This window comes from Epinephelus fuscoguttatus, linkage group LG1, assembly GCF_011397635.1.
Source record: "Epinephelus fuscoguttatus linkage group LG1, E.fuscoguttatus.final_Chr_v1".
NCBI classification, from domain to species: Eukaryota; Metazoa; Chordata; class Actinopteri; order Perciformes; family Serranidae; genus Epinephelus; species Epinephelus fuscoguttatus.
In genome coordinates, this window is record NC_064752.1 from 39,536,523 (window position 1) to 39,559,416 (window position 22,894).

The 22,894-nt window shown below is 39.9% G+C and overlaps 2 protein-coding genes across 2 annotated transcripts in view; both read right to left on the minus strand.

The window, feature by feature from the left end:
- Positions 1 to 4,267: 4,267 nt before the first annotated feature.
- On the minus strand, positions 4,268 to 9,736 carry pdrg1 (p53 and DNA-damage regulated 1). The gene is made up of 5 exons (XM_049585987.1): positions 9,594 to 9,736; positions 8,906 to 8,981; positions 8,608 to 8,682; positions 8,389 to 8,469; positions 4,268 to 5,566 (listed from the first exon to the last, which is right to left on the minus strand). Exons 1-5 carry the CDS (start codon positions 9,675 to 9,677, stop codon positions 5,484 to 5,486), a joined length of 399 nt encoding a protein of 132 aa, XP_049441944.1. The 5' UTR covers positions 9,678 to 9,736; the 3' UTR covers positions 4,268 to 5,483.
- Positions 9,737 to 10,201: 465 nt separating this feature from the next.
- Positions 10,202 to 22,894, minus strand: part of cdk18 (cyclin dependent kinase 18) — a 62,066-nt gene continuing 49,373 nt past the window's right edge. Inside the window, exons 13-16 of the mRNA XM_049583338.1 lie at positions 20,926 to 20,968; positions 20,730 to 20,820; positions 19,532 to 19,609; positions 10,202 to 15,344 (exon numbers count right to left, since the gene is read on the minus strand). Of these exons, the coding sequence (XP_049439295.1) occupies positions 15,310 to 15,344; positions 19,532 to 19,609; positions 20,730 to 20,820; positions 20,926 to 20,968 (247 nt within the window). The 3' untranslated portion in view covers positions 10,202 to 15,309. The remainder of the gene's footprint in view (positions 15,345 to 19,531; positions 19,610 to 20,729; positions 20,821 to 20,925; positions 20,969 to 22,894) is intronic.

Sequence of the window (22,894 nt, forward strand, 5' to 3'; positions counted from 1 at the left end):
TGAGTTCAGGCCATAGACTATAAAAATAATAGGCATAGCCACTGTGACGTCACCCATTGGTTTGTGGACTCCAATTCTGAAGCTTTAAGTTCAGCATTTCAGTTGTCTCCATCTTGTTTTTTGGAGCCAGAAGTGACCATATTTGGGTGAGAGGCTGGAGCTGTGGGGGAGAGAGGGATGGATCTGACTGAGAAGCCAAGGACACTATCCGCAGACAGCCCGTCACTCAGTGTGGCCACGCAGTTAATATGGATAGCTTTAAGCCTTAATAATATGTGAATAGGTGAGTGATAAAAAAATTCACAGGAAAATTAGCTATAGAGACCAAAACCGTTTTTTCTACCAGGCTGTAAACATGTTTGTTTTGGCTGTAAAGTTGGGGATTTTAACATGGTGGTCTATGGGGATTGGCTGGCTTCTGGAGTCAGCCTCAAGTGGCCATTAGAGGAACTACAGTTTTTGATACCTCTATGTTGGACTGATTTTTTTCAGCCCTGGAGGCTGCTTCTTGGTTTGGGCTCATTATTTAGCTGTCCAACCCACAACTTACTCTACTGTTTTGGCTCACTCCCACCGCTCTCATGGTGCCGTGTTGAACCACAAGCAGCAGTTTTCAGAGGAAAAGCTTTTAAAACCTTATATAAAACCAGCTGGTGAATGCACAGACATGTAGTAGTTAGCTGCTGGTGAACATAGTGGAACATTTAGCATAAGAGACAAATATTTTGCAGAGTTGGTAAAGACCAAAAACAGCATTAAAAGACAGTTATTATTGGTCTTTCATTGATCAGGTGGTGGAAATATGACTCCAGATGAAGGATAATGTTAATGCTTGTTAACTGCTGGATGTGTAAAAACAACTGTTTGCCAACAACTTTGCTATCTCAACTTGAAAGGCGATAATATGGTATGGTTGCGTTCACAATTACTTTCTGCTGACCCAAGTGGCCAAAAAAATCACTTACTGCAGGTTTAAAGAATATGCTAAGAGAAGTAAATGAATCTGGTCAAGCAGACAATATTTGTGCTACGTGCACATGCACCTGTGTGAGAGGAAATAACTCTCCATAGCAGCAAGTGGTGGTAGTCTGCATTTGTCATTCAAAAAGGGAAACCAGAAGAAGCGCTAGTGAACAATAACACAACAATAATGAACAGTTTTTGCGAAAGAGTTCAATCGCTAAATAAATCACCTTACCTAACAAAACAAGTTTGTTTGATCTCACTCCCTCTTGACTTCACTTGTTTGTTTGCCTCCTCACTTCTGTTTCTCATGTGTGCTAAGCTGAACTGTCAGTCAGTGACAGGCTCTGTTGTCTCCAATGCTGACTGCTGAATCGGTCAAAAAACGGCTGATGCAGATCGACGAGGGCTAAAGGTGCGGAACGTACCACAAAAACTAGGGCAACAGATGCTTACTAATGGCCCACCATTGACCATTAGCTTGGTGTGACAGGGAGTGTGAGCGGAAACATTTTTAGTTATTTGGATGGACCAACACTTCACCTGAACTGCTGAGAATTCAGACTGACATTATTGGGAGCAGCAAGAAATACAGCACTCCAGGACAAATTGTTTTAACCAGCTTTCTAACTTCACACCCTCTCACTAACTAATGAGAATGAATGTCTCCAGCCAAGTCTGTCAAAATAAGTATATCTGCCCCACACATGAAACTGATCCCCTGACTTATTTCATCAAGATCTGACTCCTCATTTACATCTGCAGCTCTGTGACAGCACATATTGTGAGGTTTCTGCACGCACTCACAAACAACTTCCAGTAAATCTAGTTCTGCAAATTACAATGACAGCTAAATTAGAGCTTTTTTTTTTCTAGGAAGCCAAAATACATTTCAGCCTCACAGCAGGAAGGAACATAGTCACACACACACTCTGCAAACATACCAAGAACTCAAAAGCCCTCCAAGCGAGTAGTTAAGAACTTTAGTAATTAATGCTCATAGATTTTCTCCCAGAGTGGCAGCTGTTGGATATGTTCAATAAATATCTTGGTAATACAACTGTTGCAGCTTTATAGAAAACATGCTGGTGACTGGCCTTCATGCTGTGATTAATGTCGGCAGTGTTTAAGCACACGTTTGGCCTTTGATACATATCCACGCTGTCAAACCCACTATAATTACTCATAGTTTATGGATTCATTTTTATTGCTCTTGTGTGAATAATTAGCTATTGTAGTCTAGCAGAGGCAAACATGTCTAATCAATCATCAGTGTGTACTTTCACAGGTGGGGGACAAATGCTGTGCATCAGTGAGTCATTTTCTTAACATAGCACTGTTGCGTGCCTTGTTGGGTATAATTGTCTAACAATTGAGATGATCAGCAGGTTCCCATCCTTTGACTCATAAATTCATCACTCTTAGACAGTTCCAGGTCTGAGAGCTGTGGCACGCAACCAAAGTCTGAGGAGAGAGTGAAACCAAACCACCACCACCTCCGCACACACAATCATACCTACACTGTGACTGCTGTTTCTTTCTCCCGTCACCCGAGGCTATCCGTGTCTTCTCATGCTCAACGGCCTGTCGGACAGGGGAATTACACGAAATACACAGGACAGCACACTGGTTGTTTATCACTCACGCTGTTTACTCAGTGTGTTTGGTATGTCTCAGTCAGAGAGAAAAAAAAAGAGAAAACAAAAACACATACTGAAGGCAAAGTGATTAACTGTGAGGTCTGAAAAATACAAATCATGCACAATCATTAACATATTGAATATATATATTTTTTTACATTGCTTTGCTCTATACTCAATTCCGGCTGATCAATTACTGTGTAGTACATTCGGTGACATCTGAATACGAGGTTTCTGACACTTTTTTTTTTATCTTAACAAATTCCACACATTTCTAGACTCAAAATTCCAGACTTCTCTGGAACTGATTTTTCAGATCATATTTGACATCTAAGCACAAATAGCTAGACTGTTTTTATGTGAATAAATGGTTTTAGAATCCAACTGTTATGTTACATGACTACACTCACCAGCCATTTTATGAGATACACCTTGCTAGTACTTGGTTGTACCCCTTCTGCCTTCAGAACTACCTTGATTTTTTGAGGCACAGATGCAACAAGGTGCTGGAAACATTCCTCGGAGATTTTGGTCCATATTGACATGATAGCATCACTCAGTTGCTGCAGATTTGTCAGCTGTGCATCCATGAAGTGAATCTCCCGTTCCATCAATAGATCTGGGGATCTGGTGACTGTGGAGGCCATTGGAGTACAGTGAACTCATTGTCATGTTCAAAAGACCAGTTTGAGATGATTTGAGTTTTGTGACATGACGCGTTATCCTGCTGGAGGTAGCCATCAGAAGATGGGTACACTGTGGTCATAAAGGGATGGACATGGTCAGCAACAATACTCAGGTAGGCTGTGGTGTTTAAACCATGCTCAGTTGGAACTAAGGGGCCCAAAGTGTGCCAAGTAAATATCCCCCACACCATTACACCACCACCAGCAGCCTGAACCTTTGATACAAGGCAGGACAGATCCATGCTTTCATGTTATTTACACCAAATTCTGACCCTACCATCTGAATGTTGCAGCAGAAATTGAGACTCATCACACCAGGCAGTGTTTTTACAATCTTCTATTGTCCAATTTTGGTGAGACCATATGAACTGTAGCCTCAGTTTCCTGTTGTTAGCTGACAGGAGTGGCGTCTAATGCTTCGACGTGTTGTTGGGTCAGAGATGGTCTTCTGCAGACCTTGGTTGTAACCAGTGGTTATTTGAGTTCCTGTTGCCTTTCTGTCATCTTGAACCAGTCTGGCCATTCACCTCTGACCTCTGGCATCAACAAGGCATTTTCACCCAGAGAACTCCTGCTCTCTGGATATTTTCTCTGTAAACCCTAGAGATGGTTGTGCGTGAAAATCCCAGTAGATCAGCAGTTTCTGAAATACTCAGACCAGCCCGTCTGGCACCAACAACCATGCTACATCCAAAGTCACTTAAATCACCTTTCCTCTCCATTCTGATGCTCAGTTTGAACTTCAGCGGGTCACCGATGTCCAGATTTGGTGCAATTACAAGGCACTCAGGGTGGAGGTGTTTTGCAGGATGACGTACAGGCGTAGAAGCCGCTCTGCAAAGGACTGTGTGTAGTTGCACATCATACCTCTTGCCTTGCTTTCGACAACAGCAAGCTCGCTCAGGCCAGCACGCTCTCACACAGTGTTTAACTCTTTGGCTGTGCTGCCTGCTCCAAACACCATGAAAAACACTCTGCTTATATGATTCATTTATTTTATTTTATTTTTTTTAGAAATTCTGAATTTCATATTAAAAAACAGAATAGGGGCAATAGTCTGAAAATACAAATATTCATACAATTCTTTTTTCCATAGTTATTCAGACCTTGAAATTAATTAAGTTTTCCATGCTGCATAGGAGCCCTGCGAATAGCAGACTGTTGCTATGGAAGCAGTTCTGACGATAGACAGGAAGCAGAAGCAACAAAAACTTTCAAATGAATATTTTGTCTCAAATGACTGATTTTTTAGTAATAAGCAAGGATATAACAAGTGGGTCATTACTGCAAAATAAACACCTTCATGGTGATAAAAGACCCCTCCTCCATCACCGTGGTGAGATTTTTTTTCACAATAATGACCTGCTCACTGTACAGTGTCCCTTACTTACTCATAGACAAGATGGTTAAGAAAGGACATAAAAAGTTAAACAATATGAAAACAAACATTTCACATTATGCATAGGTAAACACGCTGAAAAAAAAAAATCAAACTTCCAAGAACCAAGTCTGTGTTACATAGCCTTTTATACTGCAGTGCTGCATTAGTGCCGGGGTATCTGAAGGTTGGTTGTGAGGCTGGGGAGGCAGCATGTGAATCAAACCTCCGTCCTTCTGTTGTACACTTGCACCGCACTGCCACCTTGTGGCCATTTACCAACCACACTGGTTTTACTGAGTTCCTACTCAGACACTACAGGAGGTCATATCAAACAGTCCTTGTGTCCAATCTCACAGAACAATCTGCATTTATGTAATTACTAAAGATCGTTTAAAGGAGAGCTGTAGGTTATGACAACTTGGGTTTTATCTTCATACCACAGCCTCTGGGTAGAGGCGGTTTTAAAGCAGACAGCTCATCAAGGGGGCTGAAAAATGTCAGAGTGGAACTTTAACGAGAAAAAAGAGGGAAGGGCAAAATACACTTTCTGTCTTGACTTTGCTTTTTGAAGATTTAAGACCTAGAATGCAATGTTTGGCAAGAATTTCTAAAATGCCCTTAAGGTGGGTGATGAAGATGTCCTTTACATCCATGTCGTAAATCATCCAGTGGGCTAATGTGTCATCGGGTCATCCAGAAGTTAGCATGTTACAGTACCATCTGCTGTTGCAGGCAAGGCTCTTCAGCACCTTGTCAACATGTTGTCTTTGCACTTATGTCCTTACGAGTAGTTAGCAATTAGTAGATCTGATGTCATCTCTTTAAGAGGCTGTTAACAGCTTTGAGTTCATCAGTTGACAGTGGAGAAAGATTGTAGCCTCTCAGCTCAGGTTTCCCTGCAAACGAAAAAAAACACACATCACGCACACTGCTGGGAAGACATTTAGTGTGAGGCAGACCAGCTCTCACTTCAGCTATTATGAAGTCCTAAAGAGATATTGTTGTTGTTTTTTTAAAAGATTTTTTTGGGGGGCTTTTTGGCCTTTAATTGATAGGACAGACTAGTGTGAAAGGGGGAGAGAGAGAGGGAGTGACATGCAGCAAAAGGCCAAAGACTGGAGTCGAACCCAGGCCGCTGCGGCAACAGCCCTGTACATGGGGTGCCTGCTCTACCACTAAGCCACCACTGGGAGACAGTCAGAGTTCAAGGACATGTCAGCATCTATGAGAAATTGAACAGAAATTACTGGAGACATTCTGCCAGAGTGTGAGTGACTGCAGACATATTTTTAGAGATCATAACATATGTTTTCTATTTCTGTTTTCCTATAATAGTATTGCTGCCTATTAAAAGCTTTAATTAGAAGCATTTCCAAACAACTTCCCTCCAGATCTTACCTCATATCCCTTCTGTTGATTTGGGCCCTAATCAATTCATGTGCAGAGGTCCCATTAGCATATTACGAACTGTGCTCCCAATGCATTCCTGCATTTAGCTAACGGGTGCAGCCTTCGCCACCAGCATCAGTGGAAGTGAACTGACTTCTAACACAGCAAAGAATAAACAACAGTGTTGTAACAGAAACACCTTTACTAAGGATGCACCAAATATTCGGTAACCGAATATATTCGGCCAAATATCGCAAAAAAACACGCAATCAAACGGCGTGCCGTGACGGGCGGAATAAAATGTTGGTAGTGTGGCGGTCTGTCCGTCATGGCACTCGCATTTGCAACTAAAAATAGTTTTGAGCGAGCGAAATAGGCTTAAATCATTCAGCACGCTGTGTGAGCAGCCTACAGATTTCAACCAGCAGCAGAAACGAAAGGCGAATCCCATCGGTTGTGGGTTGAACAGGGGTCACAGACACAGACAGTAACGTTAATGTATTCCTGTCAAATACGGCGGCCGTCGGCTTACTGCAACGGAGAAGTTGGCTCCAATAATATCCTCTTCTTGGTGTCATGACTGCCCAGAAGTACCTGAACAGCCGAGCCAGCCGAACACAGGTATGTGACGTGTCAGAGGAGAAACGAGCCGCTCACGGCCCACAAACCTCACCGCACTTTAGGGACTGTTCTTTACTTATGAAGGGACTTGTCAGGGGAGGAGGGTGGCTGGTTGATTTTTATTTTATTTATTTATTTTATTTTGATCCCCCCTATGTTAATCACTTATTGATGCTGTTTTTGAAGTATGAATAAGTCAGTAAGTAATTTATTCTATTGAAATATCATTGATGTATTATGGAAAAGTGATTTATCTTTTTATAAATGACAAAAGGCACATCTGCCTCATTTTCGCTGTGGTATCGTGATACTACTCAGAACCATGATATTTTTATTGGTATCGCACAGTGGGTCCCAATTTTGGTACCGTGACAACACTAATCTGGAGGAGGTTCATCTGCAAAAACTAATAAAAAACTAAACAATGATATTCGGTATTCGGTACTCGGTATTCGGCCAAGTGTTTAATAATATTCGGCTTCGGCCACAAATTTTCATTTCAGTGCATCCCTAACCTTTACAACATATTATGGCCTAATTTAACCCCACAAACATCTACAGCCTTCAAAATGAATCAATGCCCCTCCGACAGTCTAACGAAAAGCTAAACATGTTCAAGAAGAAGCACTTACTGTAAAGCTGTGGGACTGCAGCAGACTGTACAGGTGTTCATGGTGTAATATAAAAGTAGCCTACTAACATTGGCTGTTACATTATAGCTTTGCACCCCAATCCTGAACCAAATAGTTTGATATTTGGGATACACTTTTTCACAGTTTATCCATATCTGTTTTTACACCGTCGATTAGTCCGTTCAGTAGTGACAGGCGGATATGATTGAAAAAATCTTTTTGAACAGCTCTTTTTAGTTTTAGACTCAAATTTCTGAGTGCTCATGAATCCCCAACTTTTGCCAAGCTTTTTGGTGAGTAACGAATAAACTAGATTTGAGTCCAAACAGCCTGGAAGCTACTCTTGGTCTGACAAGACCGAATCAAAGTGGGGCATCTGTTGCTTGTCCCTAAAAAGAACGACAGATTCTTGATCAGTAACATTTCTGTAACATTGTATTGAGCTTACATAGCCTACCTACGTGCAAGTGGGATGTGGAATCGATGCTTTAAAACTTATATTCTATTTTTATTTATTTAAGTTTGATGACTTTAGTGCACTGAAGAGACGTTTTATCAGGCAGGTGGCAACAGCTGTTGAACATGCATGTAATATAACAGAGTGTCGCGGGGAAACTGGCAACATATCTTTGCAGAAAGTATCAAAACTTGAAAAGTTCAATACATTTACATTTTATCAACTTGAAGGAACTGACACTGAAAACAACTGCTCCTCCCATTACTACTACTACCACTGTGCAGCGTCTCTGCTGGTTGCCCGACTGCATCACAGTGACAACACAGTGGCAGTGACTATGGGAAGCCACCGTGTCTGGTTGTTGTTGTTGTAGATGCTCCTTGCAACAGCTCACAAAATCACAGTGTTGTTTTCACATAGTAAATGTACAATAAAACAGAAAGATACAATTGGTAATGAGCTTCCAGTCTAATGCTTAACTAACTGCCTCCTCCTCCAACACACGAGTATCAATCTTCTCAGCAAGAAGCACAGAAGTGTATTTCCCAAAATGTCAAACTATCTCTTTAAATGAGCACGCTGCAGTGGTCCAACTGATCAACTGAAATGTTCTTCATACCTTGTATCTCATTTAGACGATTGACTTTTGCTTTCAGTCCTTTGCGAAGGTCGTTTATCTCCTTGTCCAGCTGCTCTTGATCTGCAGATGACAAAGTCACAGAGACAGAATGATCTCATATGCAGCTACAACATGTGTACAACAAATCTATTTATATTCAAATTTATGTTGAAAATATATCCAGTGAATTTAGATTTTATTAACTGGATTATTTTTTACCTTTCTGAATCATATCTCTTGTCTTCGATTTGGGAAATTTGATGAACATATTTCCGAAACAAACCTTAACTTTCTCTGCAAATGAGAACAGTGTTTAGTCAACAGCCTGTAGTACAACTACACACCATATGGCTCACACCCATTGTGAAATCACTGGGAGAATTGTTTTCACAATCTAAGCCAATGTGTCCATGGTGTTACTGTTTGAATGTCAGAGCCACGATGTGCATGAATACACTGACACTTCACATAACAAAGTCTTTTCTCTGAAAACATTCTGTCACGAGGGGTCACTCACCTGAATCTGGTATTTCATGTTTCAGTGCATTAAGTGCCTCTCTGTTCCTGTTTCTCTTTGTGTCCAGGTCCACTATCTGAAACATCAACAGAGAGAACATTCATTCTCAGCATTACACAGTAGGTAATGCTGCAACATCAATTTGGGTTTTAATTACGGAGTGTGGGGAAGTCAAAGCAAGCTAATATTAATCGTTAACTAGTGGACTTGAAGACTAAAACAGAATCAGAATCATAGTTGGTTATGTTGATTAGTTATACAGAGGTTTTGTATCATAAATATGCAATATCCTACAGTGTTTATGGGGGAGAAAATGACTGTAATACTGCCATGGGGCATTTGTCAGGTGCCATTATTTTAAATGTCTGTTACTGTTGTATTGCAATGTACTGAATAACCATCAAAACAGAAACTCATGTACTGTACATCACACACAGTACAACATTCCTGTTTTAAACACCACCGCAATTAAGCACTGTGTCGAGGTTTTAGGTTAGGTTTTTTTCTGCGACAGACAATGAACTGTAAATGTAGCTGCAGCTAAACAGAATGTGAACCAGGAGTTAGCCTAGCTGCTAACAGCTAGCTAGCTTCTCAGTAGCATTAGCTGATATATGGGTCCTCCAGATGGCCCCTCTCTGCTTATTATTATCAACAACTTATTGTTGCCATGTAATTATTTAGTTACCTGCTGTTTAGTGGTGAGAACATCCTCAGCTGCCTCCTCTACTTCTGTCAAATAATCCAAAACACGCTGAGATTCAGCGTCCATGGTGGCTGTCTCGCTATGAAAAATACTTTCGGTCTGAAACAACGACCGGAAATGGAAAGTTCCGCTTAAATAATCCCCTATGTTTCGTGTACCCTCCGTCCAAAGATGTTTTCAGCTTTTAATAACAGTTAATCTCATCTGTAATTACTTTACATCTTAGTTTAATAGGTTTTCCCTTTAGGTCATTACAATAAGCCTTGAATTGAGTAATGATGTAGTTACATCAACAGATAGATAGATAGATAGATTATTTATTTATTTATGTTCTGGATATGATGTTATAACTATTGGTGCTGCTATACATTTTGTACTGCTGCCTCTATCATTTGCTATGCATCACATGAAAAAAGTGAGATGACATCCTGTACTGACACACAGTAGGCTGATAGCACCATCTTCTGTTCATCTATGTTATTGTTCATCTGTCTTTGTACTGTACCCTCCAAGAAACACATCGGATTCTCACAATGAACAGTGTTAGTAGCCAGGGAAAAAAGACAGTGGGCAGGTAAGTGTATGCCATGATTTCAATAGTTTATTTATTCATTAATTAATCAGTTATTCAATCAATTTTATGCCTGTTGGCAGTCACAGTACATTCAATTTCTCATTTCATAACAGTGTAGACAAATCACACAAAATATCACATCTCATACAAAATCTAAACTTATCTTTTATAAAACATTTAGACATCTGTGGGGTTTTTTTTCTTTATTTTATTTTAAATACAGTATTCTATTTTTTTAACGGCATAAAACTCACTGAGAAAGATGAAAACATCTGTTAAAATACATATATATTATTTATTTTGTCATTACAGTATTTAAAATAGCTTCATTTACCACAACTAAATGCACAGTAATACTTCTGCCACTGAGGGAAAGAAGGGGGAGGATGGAAGAATAACATCCACAGCTATACATCCCTCTGAAGTCCCAGCAGGTTCACCCTATATTTCTCTCCTCACTGCCTTTACCTTTGCTTGTACTCAGTAACAGGTGAAAAGGGTTAAATGGTCACAACACAATTCTTCCATCAGCGTCATTCACTTTGAGAGGTAGAAAAATCTTTCAGGGGCCATTTAACTTTCACTGACATTCGTCACTTCACTCAAACACAAACTCTCGACTGCAATGGAGGGCTTTGGGGGTTCACTGCCTGGCTTACGAGCAATTTGGACGCACTCTGCTTTTGAGGGTCAAATCAACAACTCTCTGGTTACTGATTAGCTTCTCTACCTCTGTCTTCCTTAACAATATCAATGTATCATTCATCTGCTCAATTCTGTGGATTGGATTCTATCGTCTAGGGTGCAAAACCAAAGGCAACTGTAGACACGCGATATATTTCTTGAAGATATTTTAGCTCTTATCTGAAAGACTTCCTCAGTTCTGACAAACTTGTTGGGAGTGCCACACATTGAACCTCTGCTGGGGTTACAGTCTTCCTAATCTTATCAAAATCCAACCATGTTTTCTTTCTGTAAAAATGTGCTTATATTATCTAGTACCAACCAATTATATCATGACATCCACCCATCAACAATCTGCAAGATTACGTTAGCTAGCAAAAACGTGGTACATCAATGTGTCATTGTTTCACAAATAAAGTTTCTCCAAAAATGGTCATGGGGCCGCTGCTCTAGCATTTATTCACTCTGAGCGAGGTGGTATCTGTGACAGCTTTAGATTATGTGCAAAACATTTTAGAGTGGACTGCTTCAGCAAAGAACATTACACCGAGCAAACGATGGACTTCGTTTATCTCCCCCCGATGGATACTGCTATAAAATCGGCAGTACACCGTTGCAGCGTCACTGTTATGACACGCCTACTTTTCAACCATCAAGGCAATTCCTTCCAACATTATATTCCACCTGCCTATCCTGAAATATGTCACAGTACTGACACTAGATACTCTGGGAATGTTGTTTGAACTGGGCTTTAATTCAGGTCCCCAGGAAGTTGGCCAAGCTCTGAAGTAAATTATCCTAGTGGCCAAAAAGTGTAATTACAACTGTCGTCTGACGCTGCTATGTGGCCCATAAGACTTTTTTACGTTGATTTAAACGGCAAAGGAGATGACTATATACATTTTCTTGAGCATCACACACCCACAAAATGACTTGTTTGATTGGTACAATAACATTTGGAAGGTCTAGAGGAAACCCATGATAAATCACCTTATCTTTATTCAAGTTAGCTGATCCCTAACCTGGAAGTAGCTGACTTTGCAGGCATGGCTGCTCTTTAGACTGCACACAGTGGAATTAGTGCTGATCGTCTGGATAATTTTATATGCAGCAGTTGAACCTTTTTGGCTTCATACGCCACTGAGCAACCTTCATCGGAATGAAGTGAGCCGTGCCTCCAATGCTCTATCTCTTACTCTTTATACTCTTTATACTTTATACATACTTTGTAATTCTTCTTTGTATTCAAACATATATCAGAGGACAGTCTTTCCTCTGATATCCCCATTGGAACTATTATCGCATCTTTTCTCTCCCTATGACTGCACGCTACTTTTGAGTGTGGTTGTTCAGAATAGCTTTTGCCCTCAGATGTGGTTAGACAACATAACAACTGAAGCAGTTTGTTTCAACCTTACCCCCGACTTACTTCCCACAAGTCTGAACTGAGGAAGCATTTTAGATGGAAGACTAAATGCCTTCAAAGCCACTTCTGGATATCATATGACCTGGATGACTGAGAATATTCATAGATATACTGGGGATGGAGAGGGAGTAAAGGCAGATTACGGAGAGACAGAGAGCAGTTTAGCCACAAGTCCCCATCACTATTGTGTCTGCACATTGTTTTATCTTCTGTAGCATACAGTAAGCATAACCTCTGGGCTCAGTCACAAGGGAACTGTGAAGGACAATAAATATGTAAGATTTCACTTCTGCAGATACTTTCTATGCTTTCTAAGTTATACTGTAGCCTATGTGCTGTAATACACTGTCTATTATGGTCCAACAGCCGAAAGCTGCTTCCTGGCAATAGGTGTAGTAGAGCTGTGCAAAATATAAGGGGTAGTGGTGAGTTCTACTGAAAGTAGTTTGCTACCAGAAAGTACTTGTAGGACATACTTTCCCAGTTTAGGGTTAAGGGGTTTGGGTACAATATAGGGTCATATTTTGGAGCCATGTAAGGTAAGAAACAAAGGGAAGGGAGCAGGCTTCAGAGGACACTTCTGGTTTGTGCAAATAGGAGACTAAGAATACACACACTCATGGTGAGTTATTTACACACACAAAGCAACTGCCTCCTAACACGTTGGCTACACTAGATCAAATATAGATTCTTCACAAGCCGAAAATATCATGCACATTTTACTAAGGCAACTTCAAAAACTGGAGTGAAAGTCAGCTCTTAACACTGTTTGGAACAAAACCCCACACTGAGTTGAAACACAGGGGCACTGTAGCAAGGCAAACCTGTCGACATGAATTCATTTTACAACAGAGTTTTGTATGATGGAGTCAGATTTGATGGTACCTTCAATGTTTGCTTCATGTGAACAGAATTACTGCAAATGAACAGTGTGTTGCTACTTCTCCAGTGTTCAGACTACTTGTGTATGTACAACTTCAAGACTGCAGGGTGACATAGCACACACCTAGCTGCTATATTGGTGACTCTTTTGACAGGGATCTACTAATTTCATCACGGATAAATCCTTTAAATTGTTTAAATAATGTCAGTTTCTTAGCTAGCTGGCAGAGCCTGGTAGCTAGTGATTTGTTTGAAGAGAGATATTCGCACATCCAACTGTCTCAGTAGCAGGTGCGTTGGAAAATATCACTTGAGTCTTTGAACAGAAAATCCTGCACACTGCTCTTGCTCAGCTTCATAATTTATAAGTAACACTAACGTTTCGATCCTACTGGACCTTTGTCAAGAGCGTTCCTGGAAACTAACCATCATAACCTCCAGCTGGCAGCCTCATGATGTCCAAAATGTCCATCCCAATTGCCAGAATACATGCTGCAATTGTATGTTTCTGCAAACCACAAATATGTTCCATTTGTCTGTATTATGTAGTGGATACAATGAAAACTATGTTTTAACAACACTGTGGTTAACGTGTGGTTAGGTTTAGACACAAAAACCACTTTGTTATAGTTAGGAAAAGTATCACTGGCACAATCCTGGCTGGATACGCAGCTATATCCCTGTATATATCACTTTATCTTTATGCGGCACTATCCCCAATGGAAACACAGCGACAGGTTGCTAAAAATCAACCACATTTGGTGGCTAAAAAGCCACTGGAAACACAGCAATGAGTCGCTAAAAAAGGTTCTGTTGTTTGTTGGTCTCGAACAGTGGTCTGCAGCTTGGCAGGTGTCTCGCTGTGTCACACCATTCCCTGTACCCTCCAGCTCCCGATGACAAAGTCATATACTACGTCATTTTAGAAACATTGATATGATACAAATGAAATGTATAAATGTAACATATCAGTGGCTTGCAGAAACCTACAATGCCAACATTTTCTTTTGGTGACTGGGCTGACATTTTACTGCTTAAGTAGCCTGTTAACTCATTTATAGCTAACAAAGACATAAATTGTTTAAATGCTCACACTCTTTGTTATTTAGCATTCAAGGCCCTAGCCACCATTACCATGCTCCTTCTGTGAATTTGAAGGGTTACAGCAACCTGACGGAACTTTTGGCATTTTATAAGCTGGTATTGTGTGTTTAAATGTGCCCAAAATAATAGAATATTTAGCATTTCTCCCACTGAGTTTTGTCCTGGCATAACCTTTGAATCACCATTTAGACTTTAAGGTGAGGACACATATAGCACTACTTAACAGTTCATTGAGAAAAAAAAATAGAAACCTTTTCTTTGGTTTCTGGTCATATTTTTCTAAAGAGCTGCCATGGCTGCATTTGAAGAATTTATGACCTCAGAATTTCTTAAATTTTGAGCTGGGAGGACATTTTACAATTTGGAGGTGCCACAACAAAATCAGAGAGTGTACCTTTAAGCTACATTTTGGTGTAGAGACAAGCTTAAAATTTAGTAGCACAAACATTCAGCAAAATTTGGAAACAAGTTGACGTCATTAGACTTTACGACCTCCACTGACACCTCACCCCTTACGTCTGTACTCCTGTGATTATATTTAATGGTTCCACATATGGTAGCTACCTTAAATGGCTAGAGCCCTGGGTGTGCTCTGAATGGAAATTATACAAGTTTGCGTATATGTGTACATTATAGAAGAGCAGCTTTACTTAGGAGCCTAATGGTTGAGATCTTGGCTTGAAATGCCTGATGTTGTCAGCGGGATACTTACAAATCTCTGGTGTGTGCAGCTAAGTAATGGCAGCATGTTCAGTGTCGCTGATTGTGCAAATGTGTGCAAGCATGTACTGCATGCGTGTGGAGGAAGATTATATCTCATCTCAGTCATTTCAAGTGCAGTACAAGTTTGTATCCAGGAACCCTGTGTGTCTCCATGGTCAGCTGCCTTAGAAATGAGCGTGTGCACATGAGTTTGCGTGTACATGCAGGTGTGTGCACACAGGTGAGCATGCTTGTGAGTGTGCTGAGCTGTGGTCTGAAAAGGCAGCTCCTCTTCTCTGTCTCTCTCTGATCCTCCTCTGTGACCTCTAGAAGATGCTTTGTCTGCGGTTCTTTCCTCGACCTGAAGAGAGACAAATTGAGATTGTACACTTCAAATGATGATTATTCAGTGTTAACAGACACCAACTGCAACTGATGACACAGTAATGGGAAGCAGTGACTCATGCTTTTATCTCAAAGAGGCCTTTATGCTCATTTTCAAGTCCATACTTGTATTTAAAAGGGTGCTTCACCAATTTTCAACCAGCTTTGTATCAACAATGTGACTAGTATGTGTAAATGCACTATGGAAAGCTTCCCTCCACTGAACCTGGTTCTTCCTGCTTATCTTTCAACAAAACACAATTTTCATATTGCCCACCACCCATGCGTCCACCACGGACACAGAGTATAGAAGTGGGTCAAGAGACGGATGTTCCTTGGAAACATATTTAGTGCCCTGTTTATCTGTAATAGCAAGAGTTTGTGAACAGGAAGTGAACGCCATACTGTTTCCTGCACAGTATAAAACAAAGGCTGAAAAATGCGATCCCAAACGGTAAAACTGTCCTCAATTTTAAACCAAGATTCTCTTACTGTGTTGCCTTTTTCTTTACTCAAATGTTTTCATTGACATGTTTTAGCTTACTGTGTGACTGTAATACACCATAGTTTGTTACCAGCCAGCCACCATTGTGTCAATCTGATGAGCTGACATTACGTCAACCACCAGTACGGATGTTTATTGGTCCTGTGTCGGTCAGTGCACTCTGGTAGTTGCATGTTGTTGTTTTTTTACCTCTTGGGCAAAAGCAGTGTCCTTTTTCTCCTTTTTCCACAGTCTAGTTCTATAAAAAGCCTTTCTTTCCAGTGGTGAAATACTTCTCTAAGGTTTCTACTAGAATATGTTTACATGTTAACAAATCAAAACACTTTCTTTTCCTCAAACTGTCTGTGCTAGAACACCTGTATTCACCCTCTGCCTGAAACGCTCTTTTTTAGCGCCTTTTTCATAACCGTTAGCATGTAGCTTCATTTAGCAGTGATGGCTATGAAATGTAAACAGTCACAGTAGCATGCCTGGAGCAGATGACTATGTAACATCATGACATCATACTATAGCCTGAGTAGAAAAAACTGGTGGAAACAAGACAGACTACAGAGAAGCATAACAGGTCCCCTTTAAAAAACTTACTCTCAATGTCACCTTCATCAGTTGGATGCTACTTCCTAGCATAAGTTTAGAAGTTTGGTCTTAAAGAGTTATATGAGCCTAATTAGGGGAAAATCAAGTGAAACTTCTCAGGTAAGAGCTTATTAGAGTACATACATGGGTGACAGTACTCTGCATTAAATTTATGGACAACTCAACTGTTTATTTTCATTTTCTTTTCAGTTCCTCTGAGACTCTTCTCTGTGGTATTTTTATTTGTGTCACAATAAACAAAGTCAGCGAGCTGGCTTCTTACAGGGCTTTGCTAATTAGCAAAATACATCTACAGACACGTCAGTATTTCACATGATGTAGTCAGGAACAAAACAGAGCTGGATTTAGTTCTGTTTCTTTTAGACATTTCAGGAAACTTGCAGTGATAGTGTCTAAACCACAATTATTATTAAAGTCACAAAACTTTTAATTATAATGAGTTCTGTAAAACTATTGAATATAAGAATATAAGGAAAAACAAATGTGAATACTCAGCGTACTGCTGCAAACAACCTCCTGCACACTGTTTTACTTGCACAGACACTTTTATTTGCGACATATCGGTGCTACTGTTTTATCACCTTTATCACTGACCTTGACATTTGACCTTCAGTCAACAAATTCTAACCAGTTTATTTTTCAGTTTAAGTTGATGTTTGTGTCAGATTTGAAGAAATCCCCTGAAGGTGTTCTTGAGATATTGTGTTCACAAGAATGAGACAAACAAGGTCACAGTGACCTTGACCTTTGACCACCAAATTCTAATCAGTTCATTGTTGAGTCCAAGTGAACATTTCCGCCAAATACAAAGAAATTCCTTCAAGGTATTCTTGAGATATTGCATTCAAAAGAATGAGACAGACAAGGTCACAGTGACCCTGACCTTTGACCAGCAAAATCATATCAGTTCATCCTTGAGTCCAAGTGAACATTTGTGCTAAGTTTGAAAAAAAATTTCCATTGGGTGTTCCTGAGATATCACATTCATGAGAATGAGACAGATGAGGCCACAGTAACCTTAACCTTAGATCTTCGACCACCAAAAACTATTTAGTTCTTCGTCCAGTCCAAGTGGACATTTGTGCCAAATTTGAAGAAATTTCTTCCAGGCATTCTTGAGATATCGCATTCACAAGAATGGGATGGACGGATGGATATACCCGTAAACATAATGCCTCTGGCCATGGGTATCACTGGTGTGGAGGTATAAAAATGCACACAGAAAACAATGTACTGAAAATATAGAAAATATTCAACATAAGGGCTCACAAGAAAAAGTAATTCATCATTCAGTCCCTTAGGAGCCTACGTATGAAGAGTTTGAATCCAGTACACTTGACGCTGTTTGAATAGTTTGTTATGGTCACCACCCCTGGGTGGTTGGGTGACCTTTCAATACCTCAGACACTTCATGAGGAGATGTCATGGGAGCTATGGGATAATCCCAATCGTTTCTGTGTATTGTGTTTTTGTGCTCACTGATCCTTTGTTTCAGTTTTCTGGAGGTTTTCCCACAGGTACAGTGTGTGTGGATGCACAAGTAATGACTCTGTTGATGGGAAACATTTTACCTGTGTGGGGATGGCAGAAATGATTATGTTTTCATGGTGTTATTGCACTGCCACAGCAGTAGTTGCCCTTGGGAAGAGGGTGCGATGTTCAGTCCATCCACAAATGTAACCTGCTAACTATGTGCATTTCTCGAGTGAAACTACCTCCTGGGGCCTGTAGGATCTATTTATAGTGAGCTACTCAATTTAATGTATGCAGTCTTGATAGGTTAGAGGTAAATTTGATTATTGTTACTTAACATATGATGTAATGTTTGCCCACTGGAATTTTGTGCGGTATTTAGTATGAGGGTTTCTATTTATTTATTTATTTATTGCTACTGATTTTCACTTGCTATGTAAATGTATTGCTACAGGCTCATCTACACATGTAACCTGCATATTTGAGAATGGATCTTTTGAGAATGCAGTTTAGCCTTTGGGGGCTTTACACATTCATTTTATAGGAATCCACCCCTTTAATGTAACTACTCTGGGAAAAATTGTGTATGGAGTGCTTTACTTTTCAAGCTCCACGTATAATACTGGAGATGATCATAATAGTAAATTAATGTTTAGTATTTAAGGCTTCATATTGATGTGGGAATGTGATTTGCTGCAGACTTAAAGCCTATTTTAAGATGGCTTTTTATTGTCAGAAACCACTTGCCTGATGGAGGTCAAGCACTAAAACATCCAGATAAATATATTTTTGCAAGTTTGACAGTATGAGGGAATTAGTCAGATGTCTGTCTGATTAAATAGTTTAAAGAGAGCAAATTGCTCCTCTATTCTAATGCACTGCATACACTCAGGCAACGTATCCTCATAGAATGGTTCATATGAAGTTGAATCTGGCTTGTGACCTTTCTGCATGTCATCCTCCCACTCACTCCCTCTCTCTCCCTCTGCCCATATCACCCTGTCTCTGTCCATTGAAGGCAAAAAGCCCTGAAAAAAAAAACTTTAAAAAAAATTAGCACTTCTTCTTGTTAGATTTAAAAAAGGAATCATGGTTGGGCATCACGTTATGTACTTAATGTAAGGTTATGTACTTAATATAACGTGACAGCGTATTTTAAAATAACATAAAGTGACTTGGTTTTATACGGGACACAAACACCCATCTCCTGGGGGAATGTCTGTGTTTGAGTGACCCGTTCACCACCCCAACCTACCTCCTTGTGTGTACTTTCACTCTTATACTACTTTCTTCTACTATTTTTTTCACCCCTGTCAGCGTATTGGTCACATGATTGCAGCCTTCATGATTACGTGAGTTATACAAATTCTGATGCATGACTTTCTGTAGGTATACATATGAACACTGCATGAGAACAGCTTGATCCAGGATACGCATCTTGTGCACCACATTCTAGTGACCAGGTCTAAAGCTGTACCCACATCATGTGCAGAACATTCATAGCTCCCCACTATGTGGAGAAATGAATGGCATTCAGTAATGGTAGTACAGTCACACCATGTTGTGAGATTGTGTGGCAGGAACCTTACTTAAAGGCTGAAACACTGAGCTGCGATGGCCTGGGTCCTTCTGGAGCTGCACCTCCCTGAGGGAAAACACCGAAGCAGCTAAAAAAAGGGGGGAGAGAGAGAACAACTTAGAGGCATAGAAAAAAGATAGATAAACAAAATATCTGTAATTGAACAGAGATTGTTTCCCCCTGCTTTCTTCATGATTGCTAGTATTTTAATAGTAATACAAGAAAAGCACTCGGAGAGCGCAGACTTCCGCCAAGCAGCACGGATTTCCCACCATTTTATTATTTTATCCACTTCGCTTCAACTGATCAGCACCAAAATTTTATCATCTGTTCCTTGTCCCATTTCATCAAAATCCGTTCAGAACTTTTTGAGTTATTTTGCAGACAAACAGACAAACAGACCAACGCCGGCGAAAACATAACCTCCTTGCTGGAGGTAACTACATGCAGGCTGCATGCAAATTATGGGAACTTTTGAACACTTAAATAAGGCAAATAATTAGCCACATGCAAGGTTGTAAGGGCTGTCCATGCTGGCACAATATATAGTAAGAGCAGTGGTGAGATCAGCTCTTTAATTCATTACAAACAGTGATCAGTGTGTTCTAACCATTTCTGGGCCTTTTTCTTTGTTAGGAGTGTGCACATGTTGTGCAGTTTTTGACTTAAGTGTGCAAATTGCCCAGACATTACATGATTCAACTCTGGATTTTAGAAATGCATGGCTGAGATAGCTGAGTAGCACAGTTAGAGTATAAGTAAAGTGTGCTGTTCACAGCCACAGCTGCCAAAAGCTTTAGACCTAAAATACACCCAGGAGGCTTGTAAGGTGTGCTCACACTGTATGTGTGTGTGTATGTGTGTGTCTTAGGTTGCATTAACACCAAATCCGGTGTTGTAGTGACTAGCCACAGGGCTGTGTGGTGGTGTAAGAGTTACATTTAAATGGCCCATTTGTGGGGGAGTGAAGGAGTATTTTTTTCTCTAGTAACTTTGTTTGTGTTGACTTAAAAGATCTGTAGAATTCCTTTTGTAGTATCTTTACTGCCACAAAATACACATGTGCATGCATACAAAAACAAAGAGAGTGCTCTCCTTTGTAAGATAGGAGGACTTTGAACAACATAGTTTGTCCAGCCCCACTGCTACAGCCTAGATGCACTAGCCCCATTCAAATAAAAGGTAGGACGGTGTGAATGTGGCCTTACTGTCTGACAAATTGTGTATGTTATCCCCCAGACTCAGGAAGTAGGGATGATGTAGAGCGGCTTCGGAGGAGATTCTGCTCCTGGTGTCATACTGCGAACACAACACAAAAGCAGCATGTTAGACCGTCTCTGAAATCACTGTTCCATACTGTCTCATATCCAGGTATGTGAAGGTCATTGTACTGTGTTCTCATACCAGCAGCAGAGCAGACAGCAGGTCGATCCCCTCTGTGTCCAACCTGATGTAGAAAAAAAACCCATTTGTGTTATAACAAAATTGTTTAGGGAAAAATTACACACTGATACTGATAATAAAAGCAAATACAGAGGGTGTGCTTTGCTTTAATTGTTATTCTTTCTCAAATGACCCCCAATATGGTCTGCATTTTTTTAGTAAAAGCAATATTCAGTGTAACTGCTAATCTAAATGGAGCAGAAAACAGCTAATATTTCTCAGCTCTTTAATAGAACTGAATACAACTTAATGATCCCCCAGAATGGTAATTGGTCTCTAGTTCACCAAAACATAAAAGCGTCATTATAGCGTGCAACTTAATATACAAGATTTATGGCTCAGTTTTTTTTAGGTTTTAATATAAAATGTATATTTGGTTGCTGAAGGCAACTTATAGAGCCTCTATGTGTTAAATAAAAGCAGTGTCTGTCAGAGTGATCATTTATTTTATCTCTTGTTCTGAACATGTACATAAAATCTGGAGCTTTCAAATTATTATATCAACCATACCACGTATTCTAGGTAGCTTAATACGAAGTCTACAGTTCAGGTTACCAAACCATTATGAGAATTATAATGTTAAAACACTCTCAATCACAGGTTTGTAAACTATTTCTAAGACTGACTCACTAAATTTACAACGGTTGGGTGTCCTAAGAAGATAAAGCCATTGTGTGTAATACTGGAAAATAAACAGTTCTGAGCAGCCAATTGAGATTCTCTGAAAATACGAAGACCTTTGAAACTTTCAACAGTTTCAAGTAGGTCAGTCGGGCCAAATAGTCTGCTTCACTGTTTTTTAAAGAAGGCCAACTAAAGCCATGTCATCAGAACACTTTAACAACAGGTTTGCTCATTAATCATGATTCCATTTGTGTAGAAGTACAACAGCACAGGAAAACTAGAGACCATCTTATTTTTGGCACTCCAGGGCCTTGGTGGAGCACCAGTAACATCTTCTCACCTCAATTATTGCAACTCCCTATATTTTGGGATCATCCAGTCCGGTTAATCCTGTCTCCAGCTAGTTCAAAAAGGATCCCCTCCTACACTGGCTGAAAATCCTTATGTTTGTTTGCAAGGTGTTAAATGGTTTTGTTCCATCTTAAATTACATTACAGAGCTCCTGTAAGTGTTGTGGGGACAAGGCCTTCTCTATATCTGCACCAAAACTATGGAATTCTCTTCCTCCCACCATCCATTTCTCCCCGACTATTGAGAGCTTCAAGAGTAATCTTAAAACACACTTCGACTCATTATAATTTAACCATGCATAACTTAACAGTGTATCCTCAAACAACAGTTTATCATATCTAACAAATTAGCGCCCAATGAATAGTGTTGTCATGTTACGTATTTAGTGTACACTTACATAGGTTAGGTTTAGGCAAGCAAAGTTACATGGGCTAGGTTTAGGAAAAGAATCACAGTTGGGCATCATCACGTTAAGTACTTAACGTAAAGTTAAGTATTTAGTCAAGAGTTATGTGGGATAGATTTAGGAAAGGAAACATGATTGGGTGTCATCACTTTATGCACATAACATAAAGTTACCTATTAGCCCAGTGATACGTGGGATAGGTTAGAGAGAAGAAACATGATTGGGCAATGTTACTTTGCGTACTTAATGTCAAGTTACTTAGTTAGCCTAGAGTTATGTGGGTTATGTTTAGGAAAAGAAACATGATTGGGCATTGTCAATTTACGTACCTAATGTTATGTACTTAGCTTAGATTTAAGTGGGTTAGTTTCAGGAAAAGAATCATGTTTGGGCGTTGTCACTTTATGTACTTAATGTAAACTTACGTTGGGTAGGTTTAGGAAAAGAAACATGATTGTGCATTGTCACTTTGTGTACTTAAAGTAAAGTTATGTACTTCGTCTAGAGTTACATGGGTTAGGTTCAGGAAAAGAATCATGTTTGGGCGTT